A 22,057-nucleotide genomic window follows, 5' to 3' on the forward strand; every position below is an offset into this window, starting at 1 on the left:
GACGCCTCTAGCACTGAGATGCAGTGATCGCTGCGCCACTCGGGAGCCCAATAGCAAGACTGAGAAGTCAAGAGTTTGGCACATGTCATTGACTAAATGTATTATAATGTATGTTTCGGTTTGAGTCAAGTTGAAGCAGGGAATCATTATATTTGGTGTAATGTCCTAACATTCTAATTATTCTATCCTCTGACTATATTATTAGTAAATGAATGACTCCATCTGGACCAGCTAACACACAGGTACGTCTTTATTCAGAAAAGACAGGTGAATGTGTCCATCATTGTTCATTCTGTGTGACCTTTCAACTCTTGAAAGAGCATCTACTTATCCCTCCCTCTCTCCTGTACGTCCTCACTCCTCCTCTTCCTCTCTTCTGTACCTCTTCCTCTCTCCTGTACCTCTTCACTCCTCCTTGTCCTCTCTCCTGTACCCCTACACTCCTCCTCGTCCTCTCTCCTGTATCTCTTCACTCCTCCTCTTCCTCTCTCCTGTACCTCTTTACAACTCCTCCTCTCTCTCTCTCTCCTGTACCTCTTCACTCCTCCTCTTCCTCTCTCCTGTACCTCTTCACTCCTCCTTGTCCTCTCTCCTGTACCCCTACACTCCTCCTCGTCCTCTCTCCTGTATCTCTTCACTCCTCCTCTTCCTCTCTCCTGTATCTCTTCACTCCTCCTCTGCCTCTCTCCTGTAACTCTTTACAACTCCTCCTCTCTCTCTCTCCTGTACCTCTTCACTCCTCCTCTTCCTCTCTCCTGTACATCTTCACTCCTCCTCTACCTCTCTCCTGTACCTCTTCACTCCTCATCTCCCTCTCCCTCTCTCTCATGTCTCAGTGTTTGGGGCTTAGGGCTGGGTCCGGGGGTTTTGCGTCCCGACAGGATAGGTGGCAGGATGGGTTTGGCGTTGGAGCCTGGGCGTGCCATGGTGGCGGTGGCGCCCGGAGAGAGGAGATCGGAGCCGGGGCGAGGGGCGTCAGGAGTGTGGCCAGATTCTACTTGATCTGGGGGAGAAACAAGTACACAACCAATGAGTTACTAATACTTGGAAAGATGTGTGCTTTCATATATACAGAGGATCCATAACTGGTATATCTAGGGAGGAGACATACAGTTAAAGTCGGAAGTTTACATACACCTCAGCCAATTACATTTAAACTCAGTTTTTCACAATTCCTGACATTTAATCAGAGTAAAAATTCCCTCTTAGGTCAGTTAGGATCACCACTTTATTTTAACAATGTGAAATGTCAGAATAATAGTAGAGAGAATGATTTATTTTTTATTTCTTTCATCACATTCCCAGTGGGTCAGAAGTTTACATACTCAATTAGTATTTGGTAGCATAGCCTTTAAATCGTTTAACTTGGGTCAAACTTTTCGGGTAGCCTTCCACAAGCTTCCCACAATAAGTTGGGTGAATTTTGTCCCATTCCTCCTGACAAAGCTGGTGTAACTGAGTCAGGTTTGTAGGCCTTCTTGCTCGCACAAACTTTTTCAGTCCTGCCCACACATTTTCTATAGAATTGAGGTCAGGGCTTTGTGATGGTCACTCCAACACCTTGACTTTATTGTCCTTAAGCCATTTTGCCACAACTTTGGAAGTATGCTTGGGGTCATTGCCCATTTGGAAGACCCATTTGCGACCAAGCTTTAACTTCCTGACTGATGTCTTGAGATGTTGCTTCAATATAGCCACATAATTTTACATCTTCATGATACCATCTATTTTGTGAAGTGCACCAGTCCCTCCTGCAGCAAAGCACCCCCACAACATGATGCTGCCATCCCCGTGCTTCACGGTTGGGATGGTGTTCTTCAGCTTGCAAGCATCTCCCTTTTTCTTCCAAACGTAACAATGGTCATCACGGCAAAACAGTTCTAATTTTGTTTCATCAGACCAGAGGACATTTCTCCAAAAAGTACTTTGTCCCCATGTGCAGTTGCAAACCATAGAAGCAGTGGCTTCTTCCTTGCTGAGCGGCCTTTCAGGTTATGTCGATATAGGACTCGTTTTACTGTACTTGGGGACTTTTGTACCTTTTGTACCTTTCCTGCAGCATCTTCACAAGGTCCTTTGCTGTTGTTCTGGGATTGATTTGCATTTTTCGCATTTCTAGGAGACAGAACTTGTCTCCTTCCTGAGCGGTATGACGACTGCGTGGTCCAATGGTGTTTAAACTTGCATACTATTGTTTGTACCGATAAACGTGGTACCTTCAGGTGTTTGGAAATTTCTCCCGAGGATGAACCAGACTTCTGGAGGTCTACAATTTTTATCTGAGGTCTTGGCTGATTTCTTTTGATTTTCCCATGATGTCAAGCAAAGAGGCACTGAGTTTGAAGGTAGGCCTTTGTCACGTTCGTCGAAAAGAGGAGACCAAAAGCGCAGCGTGAATTGAATACATATTATATTTTAATGAAGACAGACACTAAACAAACTACAAAAAACAACAAAACGAACGTGAAGCTATACTACAAACGTGCAGACAACTAGACGAAATACCCAAAGAAGATAGCTGCCTAAATATGGTTCCCAATCAGAGACAACGATACACACCTGCCTCTAATTGAGAACCAATCTAGGCAACCATAGACATATATAAACACCTAGATAGTAAACAACCCCAAAAACCTACAAAACCCCTAGACAGTACAAAAAACACATACATCACCCATGTCACACCCTGACCTAACCAAAACAATAAAGAAAACAAAGAATACTCAGGTCTGGGTGTGACAGCCTTGAAATACATCCACAGGTACACCTCCAATTGACTCAAATGCTGTAAATTAGCCATGACAGAAGCTTCTAAAGCCGTGACATCATTTTCTGGAATGTTCCAAGCTGTTTAATGGCACAGTCAACTTAGTGTATGTAAACTTCTGACCCACTGGAATTGTGATTTAGTGAATTAGAAATGAAATAATCTGTCTGTAAACAACTGTTGGGAAAATTACTTGTCATGCACAAAGTAGATGTCCTAACCAACTTGCCAAAACTATAGTTTGTTAACAAGGAATTTGTGGAGTGGTTGAAAAACTAGTTTTAATGTCTCCAACCTAAGTGTATGTAGACTTCCGACTTCAACTGTAGATTATCATACATCTACAACAAGAGAATCACACTAGAAAGTATTGAGGGAACAGAGAGAAAGAGATTGATGACTAGCCAACACAGTTCTATGAGGTAGAAGAATAAGTGTCATGACAAAATGTCCACCTGCTAGAGAGAGAGACATGAAGAAAGGCAGAGACAGAGAGAGATACAGAGAGGGAGCCAGTCATTGGTCAAAACGAGAGGAGATTGAGCAAGGGTAAGTCACCTTTCAGCATTTCCAGGTTGTGTCCCAGAGAGGAGACATCCAGGGGCTCCACGGTGGTGTCCAAGCCCAGGTCTGAACACCCGGCTGGCCCTGCTGTCTCTGAGAAGGCCCCTGCTGAGCTGGGAATGGACAGGCCAGAACTAGCACGGGAGTCATCAGAGCTGATACCAGGGGGGAGAGAGAGAGACAGGGTAAGAGAGAGAGAGAGAGACAGGGTAAGAGAGAGAGACAGGGTAAGAGAGAGAGAGAGAGAGAGAGAGAGAGAGAGAGAGAGAGAGAGAGAGAGAGAGAGAGAGAGAGAGAGAGAGAGAGAGAGAGAGAGAGAAAATCATGGGAAAAGACCGAGACAGTGAGAGAAAGACAGGCAGAAAGAGACAGGGGAAGAAGAGAGAGAGACAGTGGAAGAAAGTGAGAGAGAGAGACAGTGGAAGAAAGAGAGAGAGAGACAGGGGAAGAGAAAATCATGGGAAAAGACAGAGACAGTGAGAGAAAGACAGGCAGAAAGAGACAGAGGAAGACACAGAGAGAGACAGGGGAAGACGAGAGAGAGAGAGAGACAGGGGAAGAAGAGAGAGAGAGACAGTGGAAGAAGAGAGAGAGAGACAGTGGAAGAGAGAGAGAGACAGGGAAAGAGAGAAAGAGAGAGAGACAGGGGAAGAGAGAGAGAGAGAGAGACAGGGGAAGAAAGAGAGAGAGAGAGAGAGAGAGACAGAGAGAGTAAAACAGAGAGAGAGAGAAAAACAGAGAGAGAAGGACAGGGGAAGAGAAAATCATGGGAAAAGACAGACAGTGAGAGAAAGACAGGCAGAAAGAGACAGGGGAAGACGAGAGAGAGAGAGAGAGAGACAGGGGAAGAAGAGAGAGAGAGAGAGAGAGTAAAACAGAGAGAGAGAGAGTAAAACAGAGAGAGAGAGAGTAAAACAGAGAGAGAGAGACAGAGAGAGAGAGACAGAGACAGAGAGAGAGACAGAGACAGAGAGAGAAAGAGACAGAGAGAGAGAGAGACAGAGAGAGAGACAGAGAGAGAGACAGAGACAGAGACAGACAGAGACAGAGAGAGAGAGTAAAACAGAGAGAGAGAGAGAGAGAGAGAGTGAGAGAGTAAAACAGAGAGAGAGAGACAGAGACAGAGAGAGAGAGACAGAGACAGAGACAGAGACAGACAGAGAGAGAAAAACAGAGAGAGAGAGAGAGACAGAGAGTGAGAGAGTAAAACAGAGAGAGAGAGAGAGAGAGGCAGAGAGAGAGAGAGAGAGAGAGTAAAACAGCGAGTGTGAGAGAGAGAGAAAAACAGAGAGAGAGAGTAAAATAGCGAGTGTGAGAGAGAGAGAAAAACAGAGATAGAGTTTAAACCATAGAGAGTAAAACAGAGAGAAAGAGAGAGAGAGAGAGAGACAGACAGACAGACAGGTGCAGAGAAATAATAAAGACAAGTGAAAAGGAGAAAGCAATGGAGCTGCCAAGTGTGTGTATGTACATTTCTGTTACAGTAGGTAGACTGGTAGAAACCTGACACACAGTATTAAAGTCTCATTGGCAGGTTGGCTCTGTCCCAGTCTAGTCTCACACTGACACAACCCCTCCTTCTCAAAGGGCTGTCAGGAACATATTCTGTTGTGAAACCAGATACTTGAGGAGGAGAGAAAGTGATGGAAAGCACCATCAGCGATAAGACACTCCTCCGTCAAATATGTCCCATAGAGAGAGACAGGTAAAACATATCCCATACAGGTGGTATCAGACAGTCTGTGTTGAAGGCAAATTGGCCTAAGCATGTAGACTTCCAGATCTTTTATAACCATGAAAACTGGGTTAAATTTGTACCAATTAATGGAGGTTATGTCATTAGGTACAGTGCATTCAGAAAGTATTCAGACCCCTTGAATTCTTCCACATTTTGTTATGTTAAAGCCTTATTCTAAATTGTATTAAATATTTATTTTCCTCATCAATCTACACACAATACCCCATAATGACAAAGCAAAAACAGTTTTTTGGACATTTTTGCTCATTTATGAAACATTTTAAATATCACATTTACATAACTATTCAGACCCTTTACTCAGTACTTTGTTGAAGCACCTTTGGCAGCGATTACCTCTTGGCACACCTGTATTTGGGGAGTTTCTCCCATTCTTCTCTGCAGATCCTCTCAAGCTCTGTCAGGCTGGATGGGGAGTGTTGCTGCAGAGATATTTTCAGGTCAAGTCCAGGCTCTGGTTGGGCCACTCAATGACATTCAGAGACTTGCCCCGAAGCCACTCCTGCGTTGTCTTGGCTGTGTGCTTAGGGTCGTTGTCCTGTTGGAAGGTGAACGTTCGCCCTGTCTGAGGTCCTGAGCTCTATGGAGCAGGTTTTCATCAAGGATCTCTCTGTACTTTGCTCTCTTCATCTTCAGCCTCGATCCTGCCAGCTCTAGGAAGAGAGTCTTGGTGGTTCCAAACTTTTTCCATTTAAGAATGATGGAGGCCACTGCGTTCTTGGGGACCTTCAATGCTGCAGACATGTTCTGGTACCCTTCTCCAGATCTGTGCCTCGTCTCGGAGCTCTTCCATGGATTAGTTTTGGCTCTGACATGCACTGTCAACTGTGGAACATTACTGTATATAGATGTGTGCCTTTCCAAATCATGTCCAATCATTTAAATTGACCCCAGGTGGACTCCAATCTAGTTGTAAAAACATCAATGAGTTCAATTTCGAGTCTCATAGCGAAGGGTCTGAATACTTATGTAAATAAGGTATGTTTTTTTATTTTTTATAAATAAGCTAAAATTTAGATTAGATTGATACAAAAATAAAATATCTAATCCATTGTAGAATAAGGCTGTAACGTAACAAAATGTGGAACAAGTCAAGAGGTCTGAATACTTTGTGAATGCCCTGTATGTCATTAGGTATGTCATTAGGTATGTCATTAGGTATGTCATTCCATGGACTTTACCATGAGATAGGTTCAGACATCATTCTGTTGAACATCTTCGTTTTTTAATGGATTGGTTGCTATGAATACCTGACTAACCAAGGACATTCTAAAACACCTCCCACGCCTATACTTATATCCAAAGCCAACAAGGAGGATTTTAGAAAGATCTATTCAATCAATAATTAAAGAAGTTATTCAGTAAAATAGAGTTGCTGGATTGGCACAGCTATTTCAACTAAAACAAGAGCATAACAACACTACTTTACAGGTCACAAGAAAATAGGTAAGAAAATCACTTAGTGGCAGTAATTTGCTGATGTGAGGGACTTAAACCTCCCTCCCTCCCTTAAACCTATACTCCCTGTTGGTTCTACGTTAACAAATGACCTTCAGCTCTCAGACATGCTGTATACACAGAAATGCTTATTTCACCGGTGTAAGTCGTAAGCTGTGTTAATGGTTATTCCAGTGTACACAGGGAGGAGGCATTAGGAGGGACAGATATCCATCAATGTTGAGGTGTACAGAGACTTGTCCCCAGATGGTGTGGAGTTGTTACCTGAGAACTCAGTAAAGAAGAAGCTCTTGAACACATAAGGTCAGCCAGTGAATACTACTACATAAGGTCAGCCAGTGAATACTAGTACATAAGGTCAGCCAGTGAATACTACTACATAAGGTCAGCCAGTGAATACTACTACATAAGGTCAGCCAGTGAATACTACTACATAAGGTCAGCCAGTGAATACTACTACATAAGGTCAGCCAGTGAATACTACTACATAAGGTCAGCCAGTGAATACTACTACATAAGGTCAGCCAGTGAATACTAGTACATAAGGTCAGCCAGTGAATACTAGTACATAAGGTCAGCCAGTGAATACTACTACATAAGGTCAGCCAGTGAATACTACTACATAAGGTCAGCCAGTGAATACTACTACATAAGGTCAGCCAGTGAATACTACTACATAAGGTCAGCCAGTGAATACTAGTACATAAGGTAAGCCAGTGAATACTACTACATAAGGTCAGCCAGCGAATACTACTACATAAGGTCAGCCAGTGAATACTACTACATAAGGTCAGCCAGTGAATACTACTACATAAGGTCAGCCAGTGAATACTACTACATAAGGTCAGCCAGTGAATACTAGTACATAAGGTCAGCCAGTGAATACTAGTACATAAGGTCAGCCAGTGAATACTACTACATAAGGTCAGCCAGCGAATACTACTACATAAGGTCAGCCAGCGAATACTAGTACATAAGGTCAGCCAGTGAATACTACTACATAAGGTCAGCCAGCGAATACTACTACATAAGGTCAGCCAGTGAATACTACTACATAAGGTCAGCCAGTGAATACTACTACATAAGGTCAGCCAGTGAATACTACTACATAAGGTCAGCCAGTGAATACTAACACAAGTGTGTGCACTGCTCTTGATCAATCATAATAAGATAGATTGGAACGTTTCAGTCTATTAGAAAATAATAAAGTTCAGCATTACAGTGGATGCTAGTCCCCTAGGGGACTATACTATACAAATACAACAGCAGTGGATGCTAGTCCCCTAGGGGACTATACTATACAAATACAACAGCAGTGGATGCTAGTCCCCTAGGGGACTATACTATACAAATACAACAGCAGTGGATGCTAGTCCCCTAGGGGACTATACTATACCAATACAACAGCAGTGGATGCTAGTCCCCTAGGGGACTATACTATACCAATACAACAGCAGTGGATGCTAGTCCCCTAGGGGACTATACTATACAAATACAACAGCAGTGGATGCTAGTCCCCTAGGGGACTATACTATACAAATACAACAGCAGTGGATGCTAGTCCCCTAGGGGACTATACTATACCAATACAACAGCAGTGGATACTAGTCCCCTAGGGGACTATACAAATACAACAGCAGTGGATGCTAGTCCCCTAGGGGACTATACAAATACAACAGCAGTGGATGCTAGTCCCCTAGGGGACTATACAAATACAACAGCAGTGGATACTAGTCCCCTAGGGGACTATACAAATACAACAGCAGTGGATGCTAGTCCCCTAGGGGACTATACAAATACAACAGCAGTGGATGCTAGTCCCCTAGGGGACTATACAAATACAACAGCAGTGGATACTAGTCCCCTAGGGGACTATACAAATACAACAGCAGTGGATACTAGTCCCCTAGGGGACTATACTATACAATACAACAGCAGTGGATGCTAGTCCCCTAGGGGACTATACTATACAAATACAACAGCAGTGGATGCTAGTCCCCTAGGGGACTATACTATACAAATACAACAGCAGTGGATACTAGTCCCCTAGGGGACTATACTATACAAATACAACAGCAGTGGATGCTAGTCCCCTAGGGGACTATACTATACAAATACAACAGCAGTGGATGCTAGTCCCCTAGGGGACTATACTATACCAATACAACAGCAGTGGATGCTAGTCCCCTAGGGGACTATACTATACAAATACAACAGCAGTGGATGCTAGTCCCCTAGGGGACTATACTATACAAATACAACAGCAGTGGATACTAGTCCCCTAGGGGACTATACAAATACAACAGCAGTGGATACTAGTCCCCTAGGGGACTATACAAATACAACAGCAGTGGATACTAGTCCCCTAGGGGACTATACAAATACAACAGCAGTGGATGCTAGTCCCCTAGGGGACTATACTATACAAATACAACAGCAGTGGATGCTAGTCCCCTAAGGGACTATACTATACAAATACAACAGCAGTGGATGCTAGTCCCCTAAGGGACTATACTATACAAATACAACAGCAGTGGATACTAGTCCCCTAGGGGACTATACAAATACAACAGCAGTGGATACTAGTCCCCTAGGGGACTATACAAATACAACAGCAGTGGATACTAGTCCCCTAGGGGACTATACAAATACAACAGCAGTGGATGCTAGTCCCCTAGGGGACTATACTATACAAATACAACAGCAGTGGATGCTAGTCCCCTAAGGGACTATACTATACAAATACAACAGCAGTGGATGCTAGTCCCCTAAGGGACTATACTATACAAATACAACAGCAGTGGATGCTAGTCCCCTAGGGGACTATACAAATACAACAGCAGTGGATGCTAGTCCCCTAGGGGACTATACTATACAAATACAACAGCAGTGGATGCTAGTCCCCTAGGGGACTATACTATACAAATACAACAGCAGTGGATGCTAGTCCCCTAGGGGACTATACTATATCAATACAACAGCAGTGGATACTAGTCCCCTAGGGGACTATACAAATACAACAGCAGTGGATACTAGTCCCCTAGGGGACTATACAAATACAACAGCAGTGGATGCTAGTCCCCTAGGGGACTATACAAATACAACAGCAGTGGATACTAGTCCCCTAGGGGACTATACAAATACAACAGCAGTGGATGCTAGTCCCCTAGGGGACTATACAAATACAACAGCAGTGGATGCTAGTCCCCTAGGGGACTATACTATACAAATACAACAGCAGTGGATACTAGTCCCCTAGGGGACTATACAAATACAACAGCAGTGGATACTAGTCCCCTAGGGGACTATACAAATACAACAGCAGTGGATACTAGTCCCCTAGGGGACTATACAAATACAACAGCAGTGGATGCTAGTCCCCTAGGGGACTATACAAATACAACAGCAGTGGATACTAGTCCCCTAGGGGACTATACTATACAAATACAACAGCAGTGGATACTAGTCCCCTAGGGGACTATACTATACAAATACAACAGCAGTGGATGCTAGTCCCCTAGGGGACTATACTATACAAATACAACAGCAGTGGATGCTAGTCCCCTAGGGGACTATACTATACCAATACAACAGCAGTGGATGCTAGTCCCCTAGGGGACTATACTATACAAATACAACAGCAGTGGATGCTAGTCCCCCCAAATACAACAGCAGGGACTATACTATACAAATACAACAGCAGTGGATACTAGTCCCCTAGGGGACTATACAAATACAACAGCAGTGGATACTAGTCCCCTAGGGGACTATACAAATACAACAGCAGTGGATACTAGTCCCCTAGGGGACTATACAAATACAACAGCAGTGGATACTAGTCCCCTAGGGGACTATACAAATACAACAGCAGTGGATACTAGTCCCCTAGGGGACTATACAAATACAACAGCAGTGGATGCTAGTCCCCTAGGGGACTATACTATACAAATACAACAGCAGTGGATGCTAGTCCCCTAGGGGACTATACTATACAAATACAACAGCAGTGGATGCTAGTCCCCTAGGGGACTATACTATACAAATACAACAGCAGTGGATGCTAGTCCCCTAGGGGACTATACAAATACAACAGCAGTGGATGCTAGTCCCCTAGGGGACTATACAAATACAACAGCAGTGGATACTAGTCCCCTAGGGGACTATACAAATACAACAGCAGTGGATACTAGTCCCCTAGGGGACTATACAAATACAACAGCAGTGGATACTAGTCCCCTAGGGGACTATACAAATACAACAGCAGTGGATACTAGTCCCCTAGGGGACTATACAAATACAACAGCAGTGGATGCTAGTCCCCTAGGGGACTATACTATACAAATACAACAGCAGTGGATGCTAGTCCCCTAGGGGACTATACTATACAAATACAACAGCAGTGGATGCTAGTCCCCTAGGGGACTATACAAATACAACAGCAGTGGATGCTAGTCCCCTAGGGGACTATACAAATACAACAGCAGTGGATGCTAGTCCCCTACAACAGGGGACTATACTATACAAATACAACAGCAGTGGATACTAGTCCCCTAGGGGACTATACTATACAAATACAACAGCAGTGGATGCTAGTCCCCTAGGGGACTATACTATACAAATACAACAGCAGTGGATGCTAGTCCCCTAGGGGACTATACTATACAAATACAACAGCAGTGGATGCTAGTCCCCTAGGGGACTGTACTATACAAATACAACAGCAGTGGATACTAGTCCCCTAGGGGACTATACAAATACAACAGCAGTGGATGCTAGTCCCCTAGGGGACTATACTATACAAATACAACAGCAGTGGATGCTAGTCCCCTAGGGGACTATACTATACTAATACAACAGCAGTGGATGCTAGTCCCCTAGGGGACTACTATACAAATACAACAGCAGTGGATACTAGTCCCCTAGGGGACTATACAAATACAACAGCAGTGGATGCTAGTCCCCTAGGGGACTATACTATACAAATACAACAGCAGTGGATGCTAGTCCCCTAGGGGACTACTATACAAATACAACAGCAGTGGATACTAGTCCCCTAGGGGACTATACAAATACAACAGCAGTGGATGCTAGTCCCCTAGGGGACTATACTATACAAATACAACAGCAGTGGATGCTAGTCCCCTAGGGGACAAATACAACAGCAGTGGACTATACTACAAATACAACAGCAGTGGATGCTAGTCCCCTAGGGGACTATACTATACAAATACAACAGCAGTGGATACTACAACAGCAGTGGATGCTAGTCCCCTAGGGGACCCAAATACAACAGCAGTGGACTATACTATACAAATACAACAGCAGTGGATGCTAGTCCCCAGTGGATGCTAGGGGACTATACTATACAAATACAACAGCAGTGGATGCTAGTCCCCTAGGGGACTATACTATACAAATACAACAGCAGTGGATGCTAGTCCCCTAGGGGACTATACTATACAAATACAACAGCAGTGGATGCTAGTCCCCTAGGGGACTATACTATACAAATACAACAGCAGTGGATGCTAGTCCCCTAGGGGACTATACTATACAAATACAACAGCAGTGGATGCTAGTCCCCTAGGGGACTATACTATACAAATACAACAGCAGTGGATGCTAGTCCCCTAGGGGACTATACTATACAAATACAACAGCAGTGGATGCTAGTCCCCTAGGGGACTATACTATACAAATACAACAGCAGTGGATACTAGTCCCCTAGGGGACTATACTATACAAATACAACAGCAGTGGATGCTAGTCCCCTAGGGGACTATACTATACAAATACAACAGCAGTGGATGCTAGTCCCCTAGGGGACTATACTATACAAATACAACAGCAGTGGATGCTAGTCCCCTAGGGGACTATACTATACAAATACAACAGCAGTGGATGCTAGTCCCCTAGGGGACTATACTATACAAATACAACAGCAGTGGATGCTAGTCCCCTAGGGGACTATACAAATACAACAGCAGTGGATGCTAGTCCCCTAGGGGACTATACAAATACAACAGCAGTGGATGCTAGTCCCCTAGGGGACTATACAAATACAACAGCGGTGGATATAGTTGAGACTATATAAGTTGAGACTATAATAGTGTGTGTGTGTGTTGGGTACAGACCTGCTATTCTCTGAGTGGTTGTGTTGTCTGTCATGGCTGGCTCTAGGCATCATGGGGGATGAGAGGGTGGGGTCCCGCTGCATCTGAGAGGCCAATGATGATGGAGCTGTGAGAACGCACCTGGGAGACACACACACACACATACATAAACCTTAGACATAACATGTCATAACATGATAGCGTCAACATGATAGAATCACGAGCTTGGTAAGAGATTGTAGCTGCAACACATTGGTGATATGCAGAGCTTCGTTATACCTAAACAACATCTGATTTGAAATCTATCACTTTAAACTGAGCCTCATTGATGAGGTTGCCAGGAGCAGCAGGATATTGCAGCGGAGCGCGATACAAGACGTAGCACTCACAATAAACATCTGTTCATGTGCACAGATGCGCTTCACGCAACATGATAGCTATGGAGCCTTGTGATTCATACTCTTAGTTGTTGCAGAAGTCGGCCTGATATTGCTGTTTACACCGTGCATCGCTGACTTCCTTAAATCTCAACAGATGCTTGTATGTGTTTCTCACACATAAAATATAAACACACATAGTTGGTATTGTTCTGAAGGTGACCATCCTACCCAACATGCATCTGAAAACACATTCTCAGTAAAACAAGAGACATTATGCAGAAATTGACATAGAGTATATCTCCTGTTGGCTAGAGTGTGAATGGCAGCGGGGGGTGATCTTTACTCCTAAAAACAAACAAACAAACAAACACACAAACACACAAACACACACACACACACAAACACACACTTTTCACCATGACCTATCTAGCTCCCTCTGCTGTTGGCATGCAATACAACACCATTCTACCACATGACCTTGTAACCTGCCACTTCAACATCAGGGTCAAATGTGGCCAATCAGGACAACAGGAGAGGCTGTTGATGCCTAGAATAGCTGTTGATTTGAAGTGTACACTCCAATCAAGTCTGAGTGGTAGGGTATAGTGCACCTCTTGAAGAGCTGGGTGTAGGCTTTGGGACTCTTCCCCATCAGAGCCTCTCTGACCAGCTGCTGCCGTCTGTGGATGGAGGCCATCTCCTACGGCCCAGAGAGAGAGATACAGTATTTAAACATGATGCTGTATCTGTGGATGGAGGCCATCTCCTACGGCCCAGAGAGAGAGATACAGTATTTAAACATGACGCTGTATCTGTGGATGGAGGCCAGCTCCTACGGCCCAGAGAGAGAGATACAGTATTTAAACATGACGCTGTATCTGTGGATGGAGGCCAGCTCCTACGGCCCAGAGAGAGAGATACAGTATTTAAACATGATTCTGTATCTGTGGATGGAGGCCAGCTCCTACGGCCCTGAGAGAGAGATACAGTATTTAAACATGACGCTGTATCTGTGGATGGAGGCCAGCTCCTACGGCCCAGAGAGAGAGATACAGTATTTAAACATGATGCTGTATCTGTGGATGGAGGCCAGCTCCTACGGCCCAGAGAGAGAGATACAGTATTTAAACATGATGCTGTATCTGTGGATGGACCAGCTCCTACGGCCCAGAGAGAGAGAGATACAGTATTTAAACATGATGCTGTATCTGTGGATGGACCAGCTCCTACGGCCCAGAGAGAGAGATACAGTATTTAAACATGATGCTGTATCTGTGGATGGACCAGCTCCTACAGCCCAGAGAGAGAGATACAGTATTTAAACATGATGCTGTATTTGTGGATGGAGGCCAGCTCCTACGGCCCAGAGAGAGAGATACAGTATTTAAACATGATGCTGTATCTGTGGATGGACCAGCTCCTACAGCCCAGAGAGAGAGATACAGTATTTAAACATGATGCTGGCGTGGATGAATAAGGATATCTAGCTCAGCAATAACAACCCCGATATCAATCAGTCAGATGATTGGGCTCGATCCCTCAAACTCAACTCTGGACCTCAAAGCCAGTTCCACTGCAGTTTGACATTGTTCCCCTCTAATCAGGGACTGATAGTGACCTGGGACACCAGGTGTGAGCAATTAATGATCAGGAAGAAGAGAAAACCAGCAGGCTCCGGACCTCGTGGGGTCAGAGTTGAGTATCTCTGATCTAGATCACTGTGATCAACAGCACAAGGCAGACAGACTTGGTACAGGGGGTTCACCTAGGGTTGCAAACTACCTGTAATATACCCTGCCATACTGACCCTAGGTGTACGACTCCTGTCCTCCAGGTATACAGTCCAGCTGTATTCTCTTTCTTCCTGACACTACGTTGATTAATCAATGTTTGGCCAGAGAGTGCACACACCTGGTTCCTCGGGACTGGATCAGTCAGATCCAACTAATCAACTGCTCGCCAAGACCTTGATTGGTTGAATCAGACTAATTAGTGCTGGGCTGAAACAAAAGCCTGAATACCATAGTTGACCAGGTGCAGGCTTGGTGACTACTGACATGTGTGTGTGTGTGTGGGTGTTGTGACTCACTGCTGAGGTCTTCTGTGGGGTGAGCTGGGCCTGGACCTTGTTGTAGTACTTCCTACAGTTGTGGTCTGAGGGGTCCATGTCTGGAGCGGAGCAGGACATAAAGACTGTCTCTGGCCTGGTGGAGGGGGCTGGGGGCGCCTCGTCCACTAGGTAGTCCCTCTTCAACTCTGCCACAGATGCTGACACGTTAATGACACACTTGATCGCACATATATGTGCTGTAATGCACACAAACACCTACCTGTGGGGGTGTCTGTGGTGCTCTGGTCCTCTCCTCCCTGCTCCTCCACTCCCAGATAGTCCTTCACCACCTGCCTCAGGGTTCTGTATGCCTCCACTGGCTCATCTGAACACACACACACACACACACACACACACACACACACTATTAAAACAATCTCCATACATTTGTACAGCAAGTATGCGTATCTTTCTTCGCATCCCGGTCGTGTCCACGCTCGCACGCACACACTATTACGTTCCCCAGTTTATGTGTTGTAGTTTGTGTATTTGCATGTGTTTTATTTCAGGAAATGGCTTCCATAATCCCTCAAGCAGCTGATTGGTCGACTCCAGGGCTAATTGGAGAGCTGACCCCACCCCCTCGTCAAGACACAGCTGTCTCCAGTTACATTCATTCTGAAGCTATATAAAAGCCAGTGTTCTGTTCAGGAGGGAGATTTTGGAGGTAGGGATTGCTGAGAGAGATTTTGGAGGTAGGGATTACTGAGAGAGATTTTGGAGGTAGGGATTGCTGAGGGAGATTTTGGAGGTAGGGATTGCTGAGAGAGATTTTGGAGGTAGGGATTACTGAGAGAGATTTTGGAGGTAGGGATTGCTGAGGGAGATTTTGGAGGTAGGGATTGCTGAGGGAGATTTTGGAGGTAGGGATTGCTGAGGGAGATTTTGGAGGTAGGGATTGCTGAGAGAGATTTTGGAGGTAGGGATTGCTGAGAGATTTTGGAGGTAGGGATTGCTGAGAGAGATTTTGGAGGTAGGGATTGCTGAGAGAGATTTTGGAGGTAGGGATTGCTGAGAGAGATTTTGGAGGTAGGGATTGCTGAGAGAGATTTTGGAGGTAGGGATTGCTGAGAGAGATTTTGGAGGTAGGGATTGCTGAGAGATTTTGGAGGTAGGGATTGCTGAGAGATTTTGGAGGTAGGGATTGCTGAGAGAGATTTTGCTAGAGAGATTTTGCTGAGGTCATTGCTGAGCGATTGTTTGTGATAGAGAGTTTTTGCTAGAGGTTGATTTTGCTGGGAGTTCAATGCTGAGAGTGGGTATGTTCTGTGAGTTTGTTGCTCAGAGCTCACAGCTCATGATGAGGGGCGAACTTCATCAACATTAGATATGATGGTTATTTGATGTCCTCTGTTTCTCAGTTTGTTTGTAAAATTGTTTAATATTCTGTTTCATTTGTTCCCAGGGGAGAAGGGGAAGGCACCTTGGGAGTGCTTAGGCAAGAGGCCCGCGGGCATACATATACCCGTAGTATATTCACTGTCTAGGCACACTAGGTAAGACCTGGGTGGACCACTCCCTGTATTTTGGTTAGGGCACCAGGTGGTGCTAAATTAGGTAAGTAGTGGGTAGGCAGGTAAGATAGGAGAGGGGGGGCTTTGAGATTTACTTTCTTTGCTTTGGTTCCGTCCAGCCCTTTTCCCCATATTACCGTGTACAGGAATAAAGTCCTTGTAAAACGGTACCACATTCTGTCTGTTGTCATCCTTACTCACACCTACAGTCCATACCTCTTTCACTTCACAGAGAGTTTAGTTGTAGCAGGGTGTTGCGTTCCCTCTTCATAGAGGCGTGCGTAACACACACACACACACGCCCCTCGCCAGACTTTAGATTATTTAGATAAATCTCTTAAAGTAACGGTCCAGCGTTTCCAGATTTCTCAGAAATATGACCTATCATTTATTACAATATGTGTGAAATAGTTTTCCTTCCAAAATATGGTAATTAAGTATGTTAAAAAGCAGATTTTCTGGTTTGGAATGGTGTGGGCGTATACCGGTCATTAAAAATATTCAGGCGAGTAGGCTGCTGATTGGCTATATTATATTCAGGCGAGTAGGCTGCTGATTGGCTGTATTATATTCAGGCGAGTAGGTCGCTGATTGGCTGTATTATATTCAGACGAGTAGGCTGCTGATTGGCTGTATTATATTCAGGAGAGTAGGCCGCTGATTGGCTGTATTATATTCAGGCGAGTAGGTCGCTGATTGGCTGTATTATATTCAAGTTTGAGGCGGGGGGTTTCTTCTCTCTAATTTATGCTTTGGACACAAATACAAATAAAGGACATGCCAACAACATTATTTGGGTAAGAGATAAGAGAACATTAACTTTTAAAAATAAGATTTTCACTGGACCGTTGTAGGTAGTTTCTATAGGAACGCACATTTGGGTGTGGCCAGACATTTTTTGTTTCTTTATATGGTAGGACACAGGTCAACTCTGAAAGCTTCAGTTGGTTCATGGAGTGAAAACCATCACAAGAACCATTAAAACCATGATAGACAACATGGGTATGCATCTTCAGTACCAGTCAAAAGTTTGAACACACCTACTCATTCCAGGGTTTTTCTTATTTTTTTAAAACTATTTTCTACATTGTAGAATACTATTGAAGACATCATAACACATATGGAATCATGTCGTAACCAACAAAGTGTTAAACAAATAAAAATAGATCTTATTTGAGATTCTTCGAAGTTGCCACCCTTTGCCTTGATGACAGCTTTGCACACTCTTGGCATTCTCTCAACCAGCTTCATGAGGTCATGAGTCACCTGGAATGCATTTCAATTAACAGGTGTGCCTTGTTAAAAGTGAATTTGTGGAATTTCATTCCTTCTTAATGCGTTTTTGCCAATTAGTTGTGTTTTGACACAACAAAACGTGGAAAAGGTCAAGGGGTGTGTGTACCTGAGTGGCCTAGTTACAGTTTTCACCTCAATCGGCTTGAAAATCTATGGCAAGACTTGAAAATGATCAGAAACCAACTTGACAGTTTGAAGAATTTATAATGTGTAAATATTGTACAATCCTGGTGTGCAAAGCTCTTAGAGACTAACCCAGAAAGACTCGCAGCTGTAATCGCTGCCAAAGCTGATTCTAACATGTATTGACTCAGGGGTATGAATACTTGTGTAAATGAGATATTTCATAATCACATTTCTAAAAACATGTTTTGACTTTGTCATTAAGGGGTATTGTGTGTAAAAAAACAACATATTTAATCCATGTTGAATTCAGGCTGTAACACAACAAAATGTGGAATAAGTCAAGGGGTGTGAATACTTTCTGAAGGGACTACATACATCTATATTCTATATACTGGTCTGCATCATCATCAGCTACGTACCACAGGGGATGACGTTGTCGAAGAAGCCTGGGCGCTCTCTGTTGATCAGGGCGTATGTATCCACGCGGGCTACAGCCGTATCTATCTGGGTCTGGGTGTACAGAGCTCTGGTCCTCAGCCGCCTGCCGTACTGCTCCTTGTCTGTGGGGATCATGAGGACGTAACGCGGCTCAAAGTGGCTGTTCTTCAGACTGAACACGCCCTGGGAGAACAGTACACAGAAAATGAGCCTTTCGATTTCCTGCTGCTATGTGAATGTGTGTGTGTTGACGCCCACCTCCAGCTCCATGTGCACACAGCAGGCCAGGCCCTCCCTGGCCACGTCTTCTATGGCCTCACGAGACAGACCATACCAGTGGCCCGCATACTGCATCGTCTGGAGGAATTTACCCTGAAGACAGACAATGGAAGAGCAGAGGGAGAAGGAAAGAAAGAGAGACAGACGGAGAGAGAGAGAGACCGAGAGAGGGAGACGGACGGAGAGAGAGAGAGACCGAGAGAGGGAGACGGACGGAGAGAGAGAGAGACCGAGAGAGGGAGACCAGGGGGGAGACAAAAAGAAAGAAAACAAAAGTTAACAGAAAGCTGTAAGTTGGGACAGTCTTACTTAGTTAAGAGTCAAATTCATATTCCAAAATGGAAGTGGTCTTCGATGGACCTACTGGGTCCTTCACGACCCCTTTTATGTCCAGAGAAGAGTAACAACCGCAGCTATAATGTCCCCACCTGTGAGGTGAACACCTGACCCCTGCAGTCAGAGGTACCATCACTTCCCCTGCTACCCTGTAGTTCACACAGCCGCTCCCTTTGACCCCTCGTCTACTTGCACCTGGGGCCGATATGCTCGGCGTTACGATCCATCACGCTTTACGACCCTACGGACAGCTCTGAGGACTGTAGCCTACTCTCAAGGTAGGCTACACTTTTCCCAATATTCAGATAGAAATGGAACACATAGAATTGGTAAGGCTCTCATGCCCACATTCTAGATTTCACATTTCTAGTTGATGTTCTGATATAAGTTGTGCCCTACTGACTATTGAGAGACTCCCTCAGGAGCTCGACACTTGTCGTGCTTAACTTCACCCCCTACTTTTAGAGGGTTGGAAACCATCAGGCCCAAATTACAAAGCACCCTTATCGTTCCTCTGTTGACAGGCTAATTGGAACAATAAAACAAGCACAAGGACCTACTGATTGAGGAACATTTTTGGGATGGAGCTGCTGTGTGTGTGTGTGGTTGGGCATACGAGTCTGATGTACAGTGCATTGTGTGTAGATTGATGAGGATTTATTTGATCCATTTTAGAATAAGGCTGCAACGTAACAAAATGTGGAGAAAGTGAAGGGGTCTGAATACTTTCAGAATGCCCTGTATGTTTCTGTCTCCATCTGAGCTGGTCTGACGTGGTCTGAATGATCCAGGGAGTCTGTGATGTATGTATGTGATAAGGGAGTAAGGCTCTCCACCTTCCTCTGTACTTTAGACTATGCACGGTTAGGATCCCCACTTCACCTGAGACACTTCCTCTGTACTTTAGAGTGTGCACGGTTAGGATCCCCACTTCACCTGAGACACTTCCTCTGTACTTTAGACTATGCACGGTTAGGATCCCCACTTCAAAGGGTTTCCTCCTAATATCACTGTGAGAGAGGTCTCTATTTATTAAGGCCCCATGGCGCTTACATATTTACCTTTAGAAAGACAAATGAATGGGCCTGAAGTTAAAAGACAGTTGGCCGGGCAGGCATACTCTGCAGTACCTCAGGCCCCCCGTGTAGGATATCTAGGACTTCTTCCTTTGGGAATATGTTAGAACTCTTGTGCTTTGAAGTGTCAAACATGTTAGATATAAGGAAATATATTTAAGTAGCCAATAACTGAGTATGACATAATTGATTTACTGTCTTTTAGAGTTAAGATAACTACTTACAAAACTTCAAACCAGAAGACTTGTCAGGTCTAGGCTACACACATTTGCACAAAATAAATTGCTGGCTGGATGAACAGTGCCTTCGGAAAGTATGCTGACCCTTGACTTTGTCCACGTTTTGTCAGGTTACAGCCTTTTTTTAAATGAATCTACACACGATACCCCATAATGACAAAGAGAAAACAGGTTGCTCTAAATCTTTGCAGATGTATGAAAAAAAACAACTGAAATGTCACATCTACATACACTACTGTTCAAAAGGTTGGGGTAACACCTAGAAATGTCCTTGTTTTCCATGAAAACATATATGAAATGAGTTGCAAAATGAATAGGAAAAATAGTCAAGACGTTGACATGGTTATGATTTTTAATTGAATTAATAATTGTGTCCTTCAAAGAAACCTAGAGTGCCTTGCGAAAGTATTCGGCCCCCTTGAACTTTGCGACCTTTTGCCACATTTCAGGCTTCAAACATAAAGATATAAAACTGTATTTTTTTGTGAAGAATCAACAACAAGTGGGACACAATCATGAAGTGGAACGACATTTATTGGATATTTCAAACTTTTTGAACAAATCAAAAACTGAAAAATTGGGCGTGCAAAATTATTCAGCCCCCTTAAGTTAATACTTTGTAGCGCCACCTTTTGCTGCGATTACAGCTGTAAGTCGCTTGGGGTATGTCTCTATCAGTTTTGCACATCGAGAGACTGACATTTTTTCCCATTCCTCCTTGCAAAACAGCTCGAGCTCAGTGAGGTTGGATGGAGAGCATTTGTGAACAGCAGTTTTCAGTTCTTTCCACAGACTCTCGATTGGATTCAGGTCTGGACTTTGACTTGGCCATTCTAACACCTGGATATGTTTATTTTTGAACCATTCCATTGTAGATTTTGCTTTATGTTTTGGATCATTGTCTTGTTGGAAGACAAATCTCCGTCCCAGTCTCAGGTCTTTTGCAGACTCCATCAGGTTTTCTTCCAGAATGGTCCCCGTATTTGGCTCCATCCATCTTCCCATCAATTTTAACCATCTTCCCTGTCCCTGCTGAAGAAAAGCAGGCCCAAACCATGATGCTGCCACCACCATGTTTGACAGTGGGGATGGCGTGTTCAGGGTGATGAGCTGTGTTGCTTTTACGCCAAACATAACGTTTTGCATTGTTGCCAAAAAGTTCAATTTTGGTTTCATCTGACCAGAGCACCTTCTTCCACATGTTTGGTGTGTCTCCCAGGTGACTTGTGGCAAACTTTAAACAACACTTTTTATGGATATCTTTAAGAAATGGCTTTCTTCCTGCCACTCTTCCATAAAGGCCAGATTTGTGCAATATACGACTGATTGTTGTCCTATGGACAGAGTCTCCCACCTCAGCTGTAGATCTCTGCAGTTCATCCAGAGTGATCATGGGCCTCTTGGCTGCATCTCTGATCAGTCTTCTCCTTGTATGAGCTGAAAGTTTAGAGGGACGGCCAGGTCTTGGTAGATTTGCAGTGGTCTGATACTCCTTCCATTTCAATATTATCGCTTGCACAGTGCTCCTTGGGATGTTTAAAGCTTGGGAAATCTTTTTGTATCCAAATCCAGCTTTAAACTTCTTCACAACAGTATCTCGGACCT

The 22,057-nt window shown here is 44.2% G+C and overlaps 1 protein-coding gene across 1 annotated transcript in view; it reads right to left on the bottom strand.

Moving 5' to 3' along the window:
* Positions 1–792: 792 nt before the first annotated feature.
* Positions 793–22,057, bottom strand: part of LOC139392957 (leucine-rich repeats and guanylate kinase domain containing) — a 41,814-nt gene continuing 20,549 nt past the window's right edge. Inside the window, exons 13-20 of the mRNA XM_071141268.1 lie at positions 18,781–18,894; positions 18,504–18,705; positions 15,337–15,473; positions 15,128–15,265; positions 13,650–13,738; positions 12,680–12,799; positions 3,326–3,486; positions 793–1,003 (exon numbers count right to left, since the gene is read on the bottom strand). Coding sequence (XP_070997369.1) covers positions 798–1,003; positions 3,326–3,486; positions 12,680–12,799; positions 13,650–13,738; positions 15,128–15,265; positions 15,337–15,473; positions 18,504–18,705; positions 18,781–18,894 — 1,167 coding nt within the window. The 3' untranslated portion in view covers positions 793–797. The remainder of the gene's footprint in view (positions 1,004–3,325; positions 3,487–12,679; positions 12,800–13,649; positions 13,739–15,127; positions 15,266–15,336; positions 15,474–18,503; positions 18,706–18,780; positions 18,895–22,057) is intronic.

Source organism: Oncorhynchus clarkii, chromosome 33, assembly GCF_045791955.1.
Source record: "Oncorhynchus clarkii lewisi isolate Uvic-CL-2024 chromosome 33, UVic_Ocla_1.0, whole genome shotgun sequence".
In the NCBI taxonomy this organism is placed as follows: domain Eukaryota; kingdom Metazoa; phylum Chordata; class Actinopteri; order Salmoniformes; family Salmonidae; genus Oncorhynchus; species Oncorhynchus clarkii.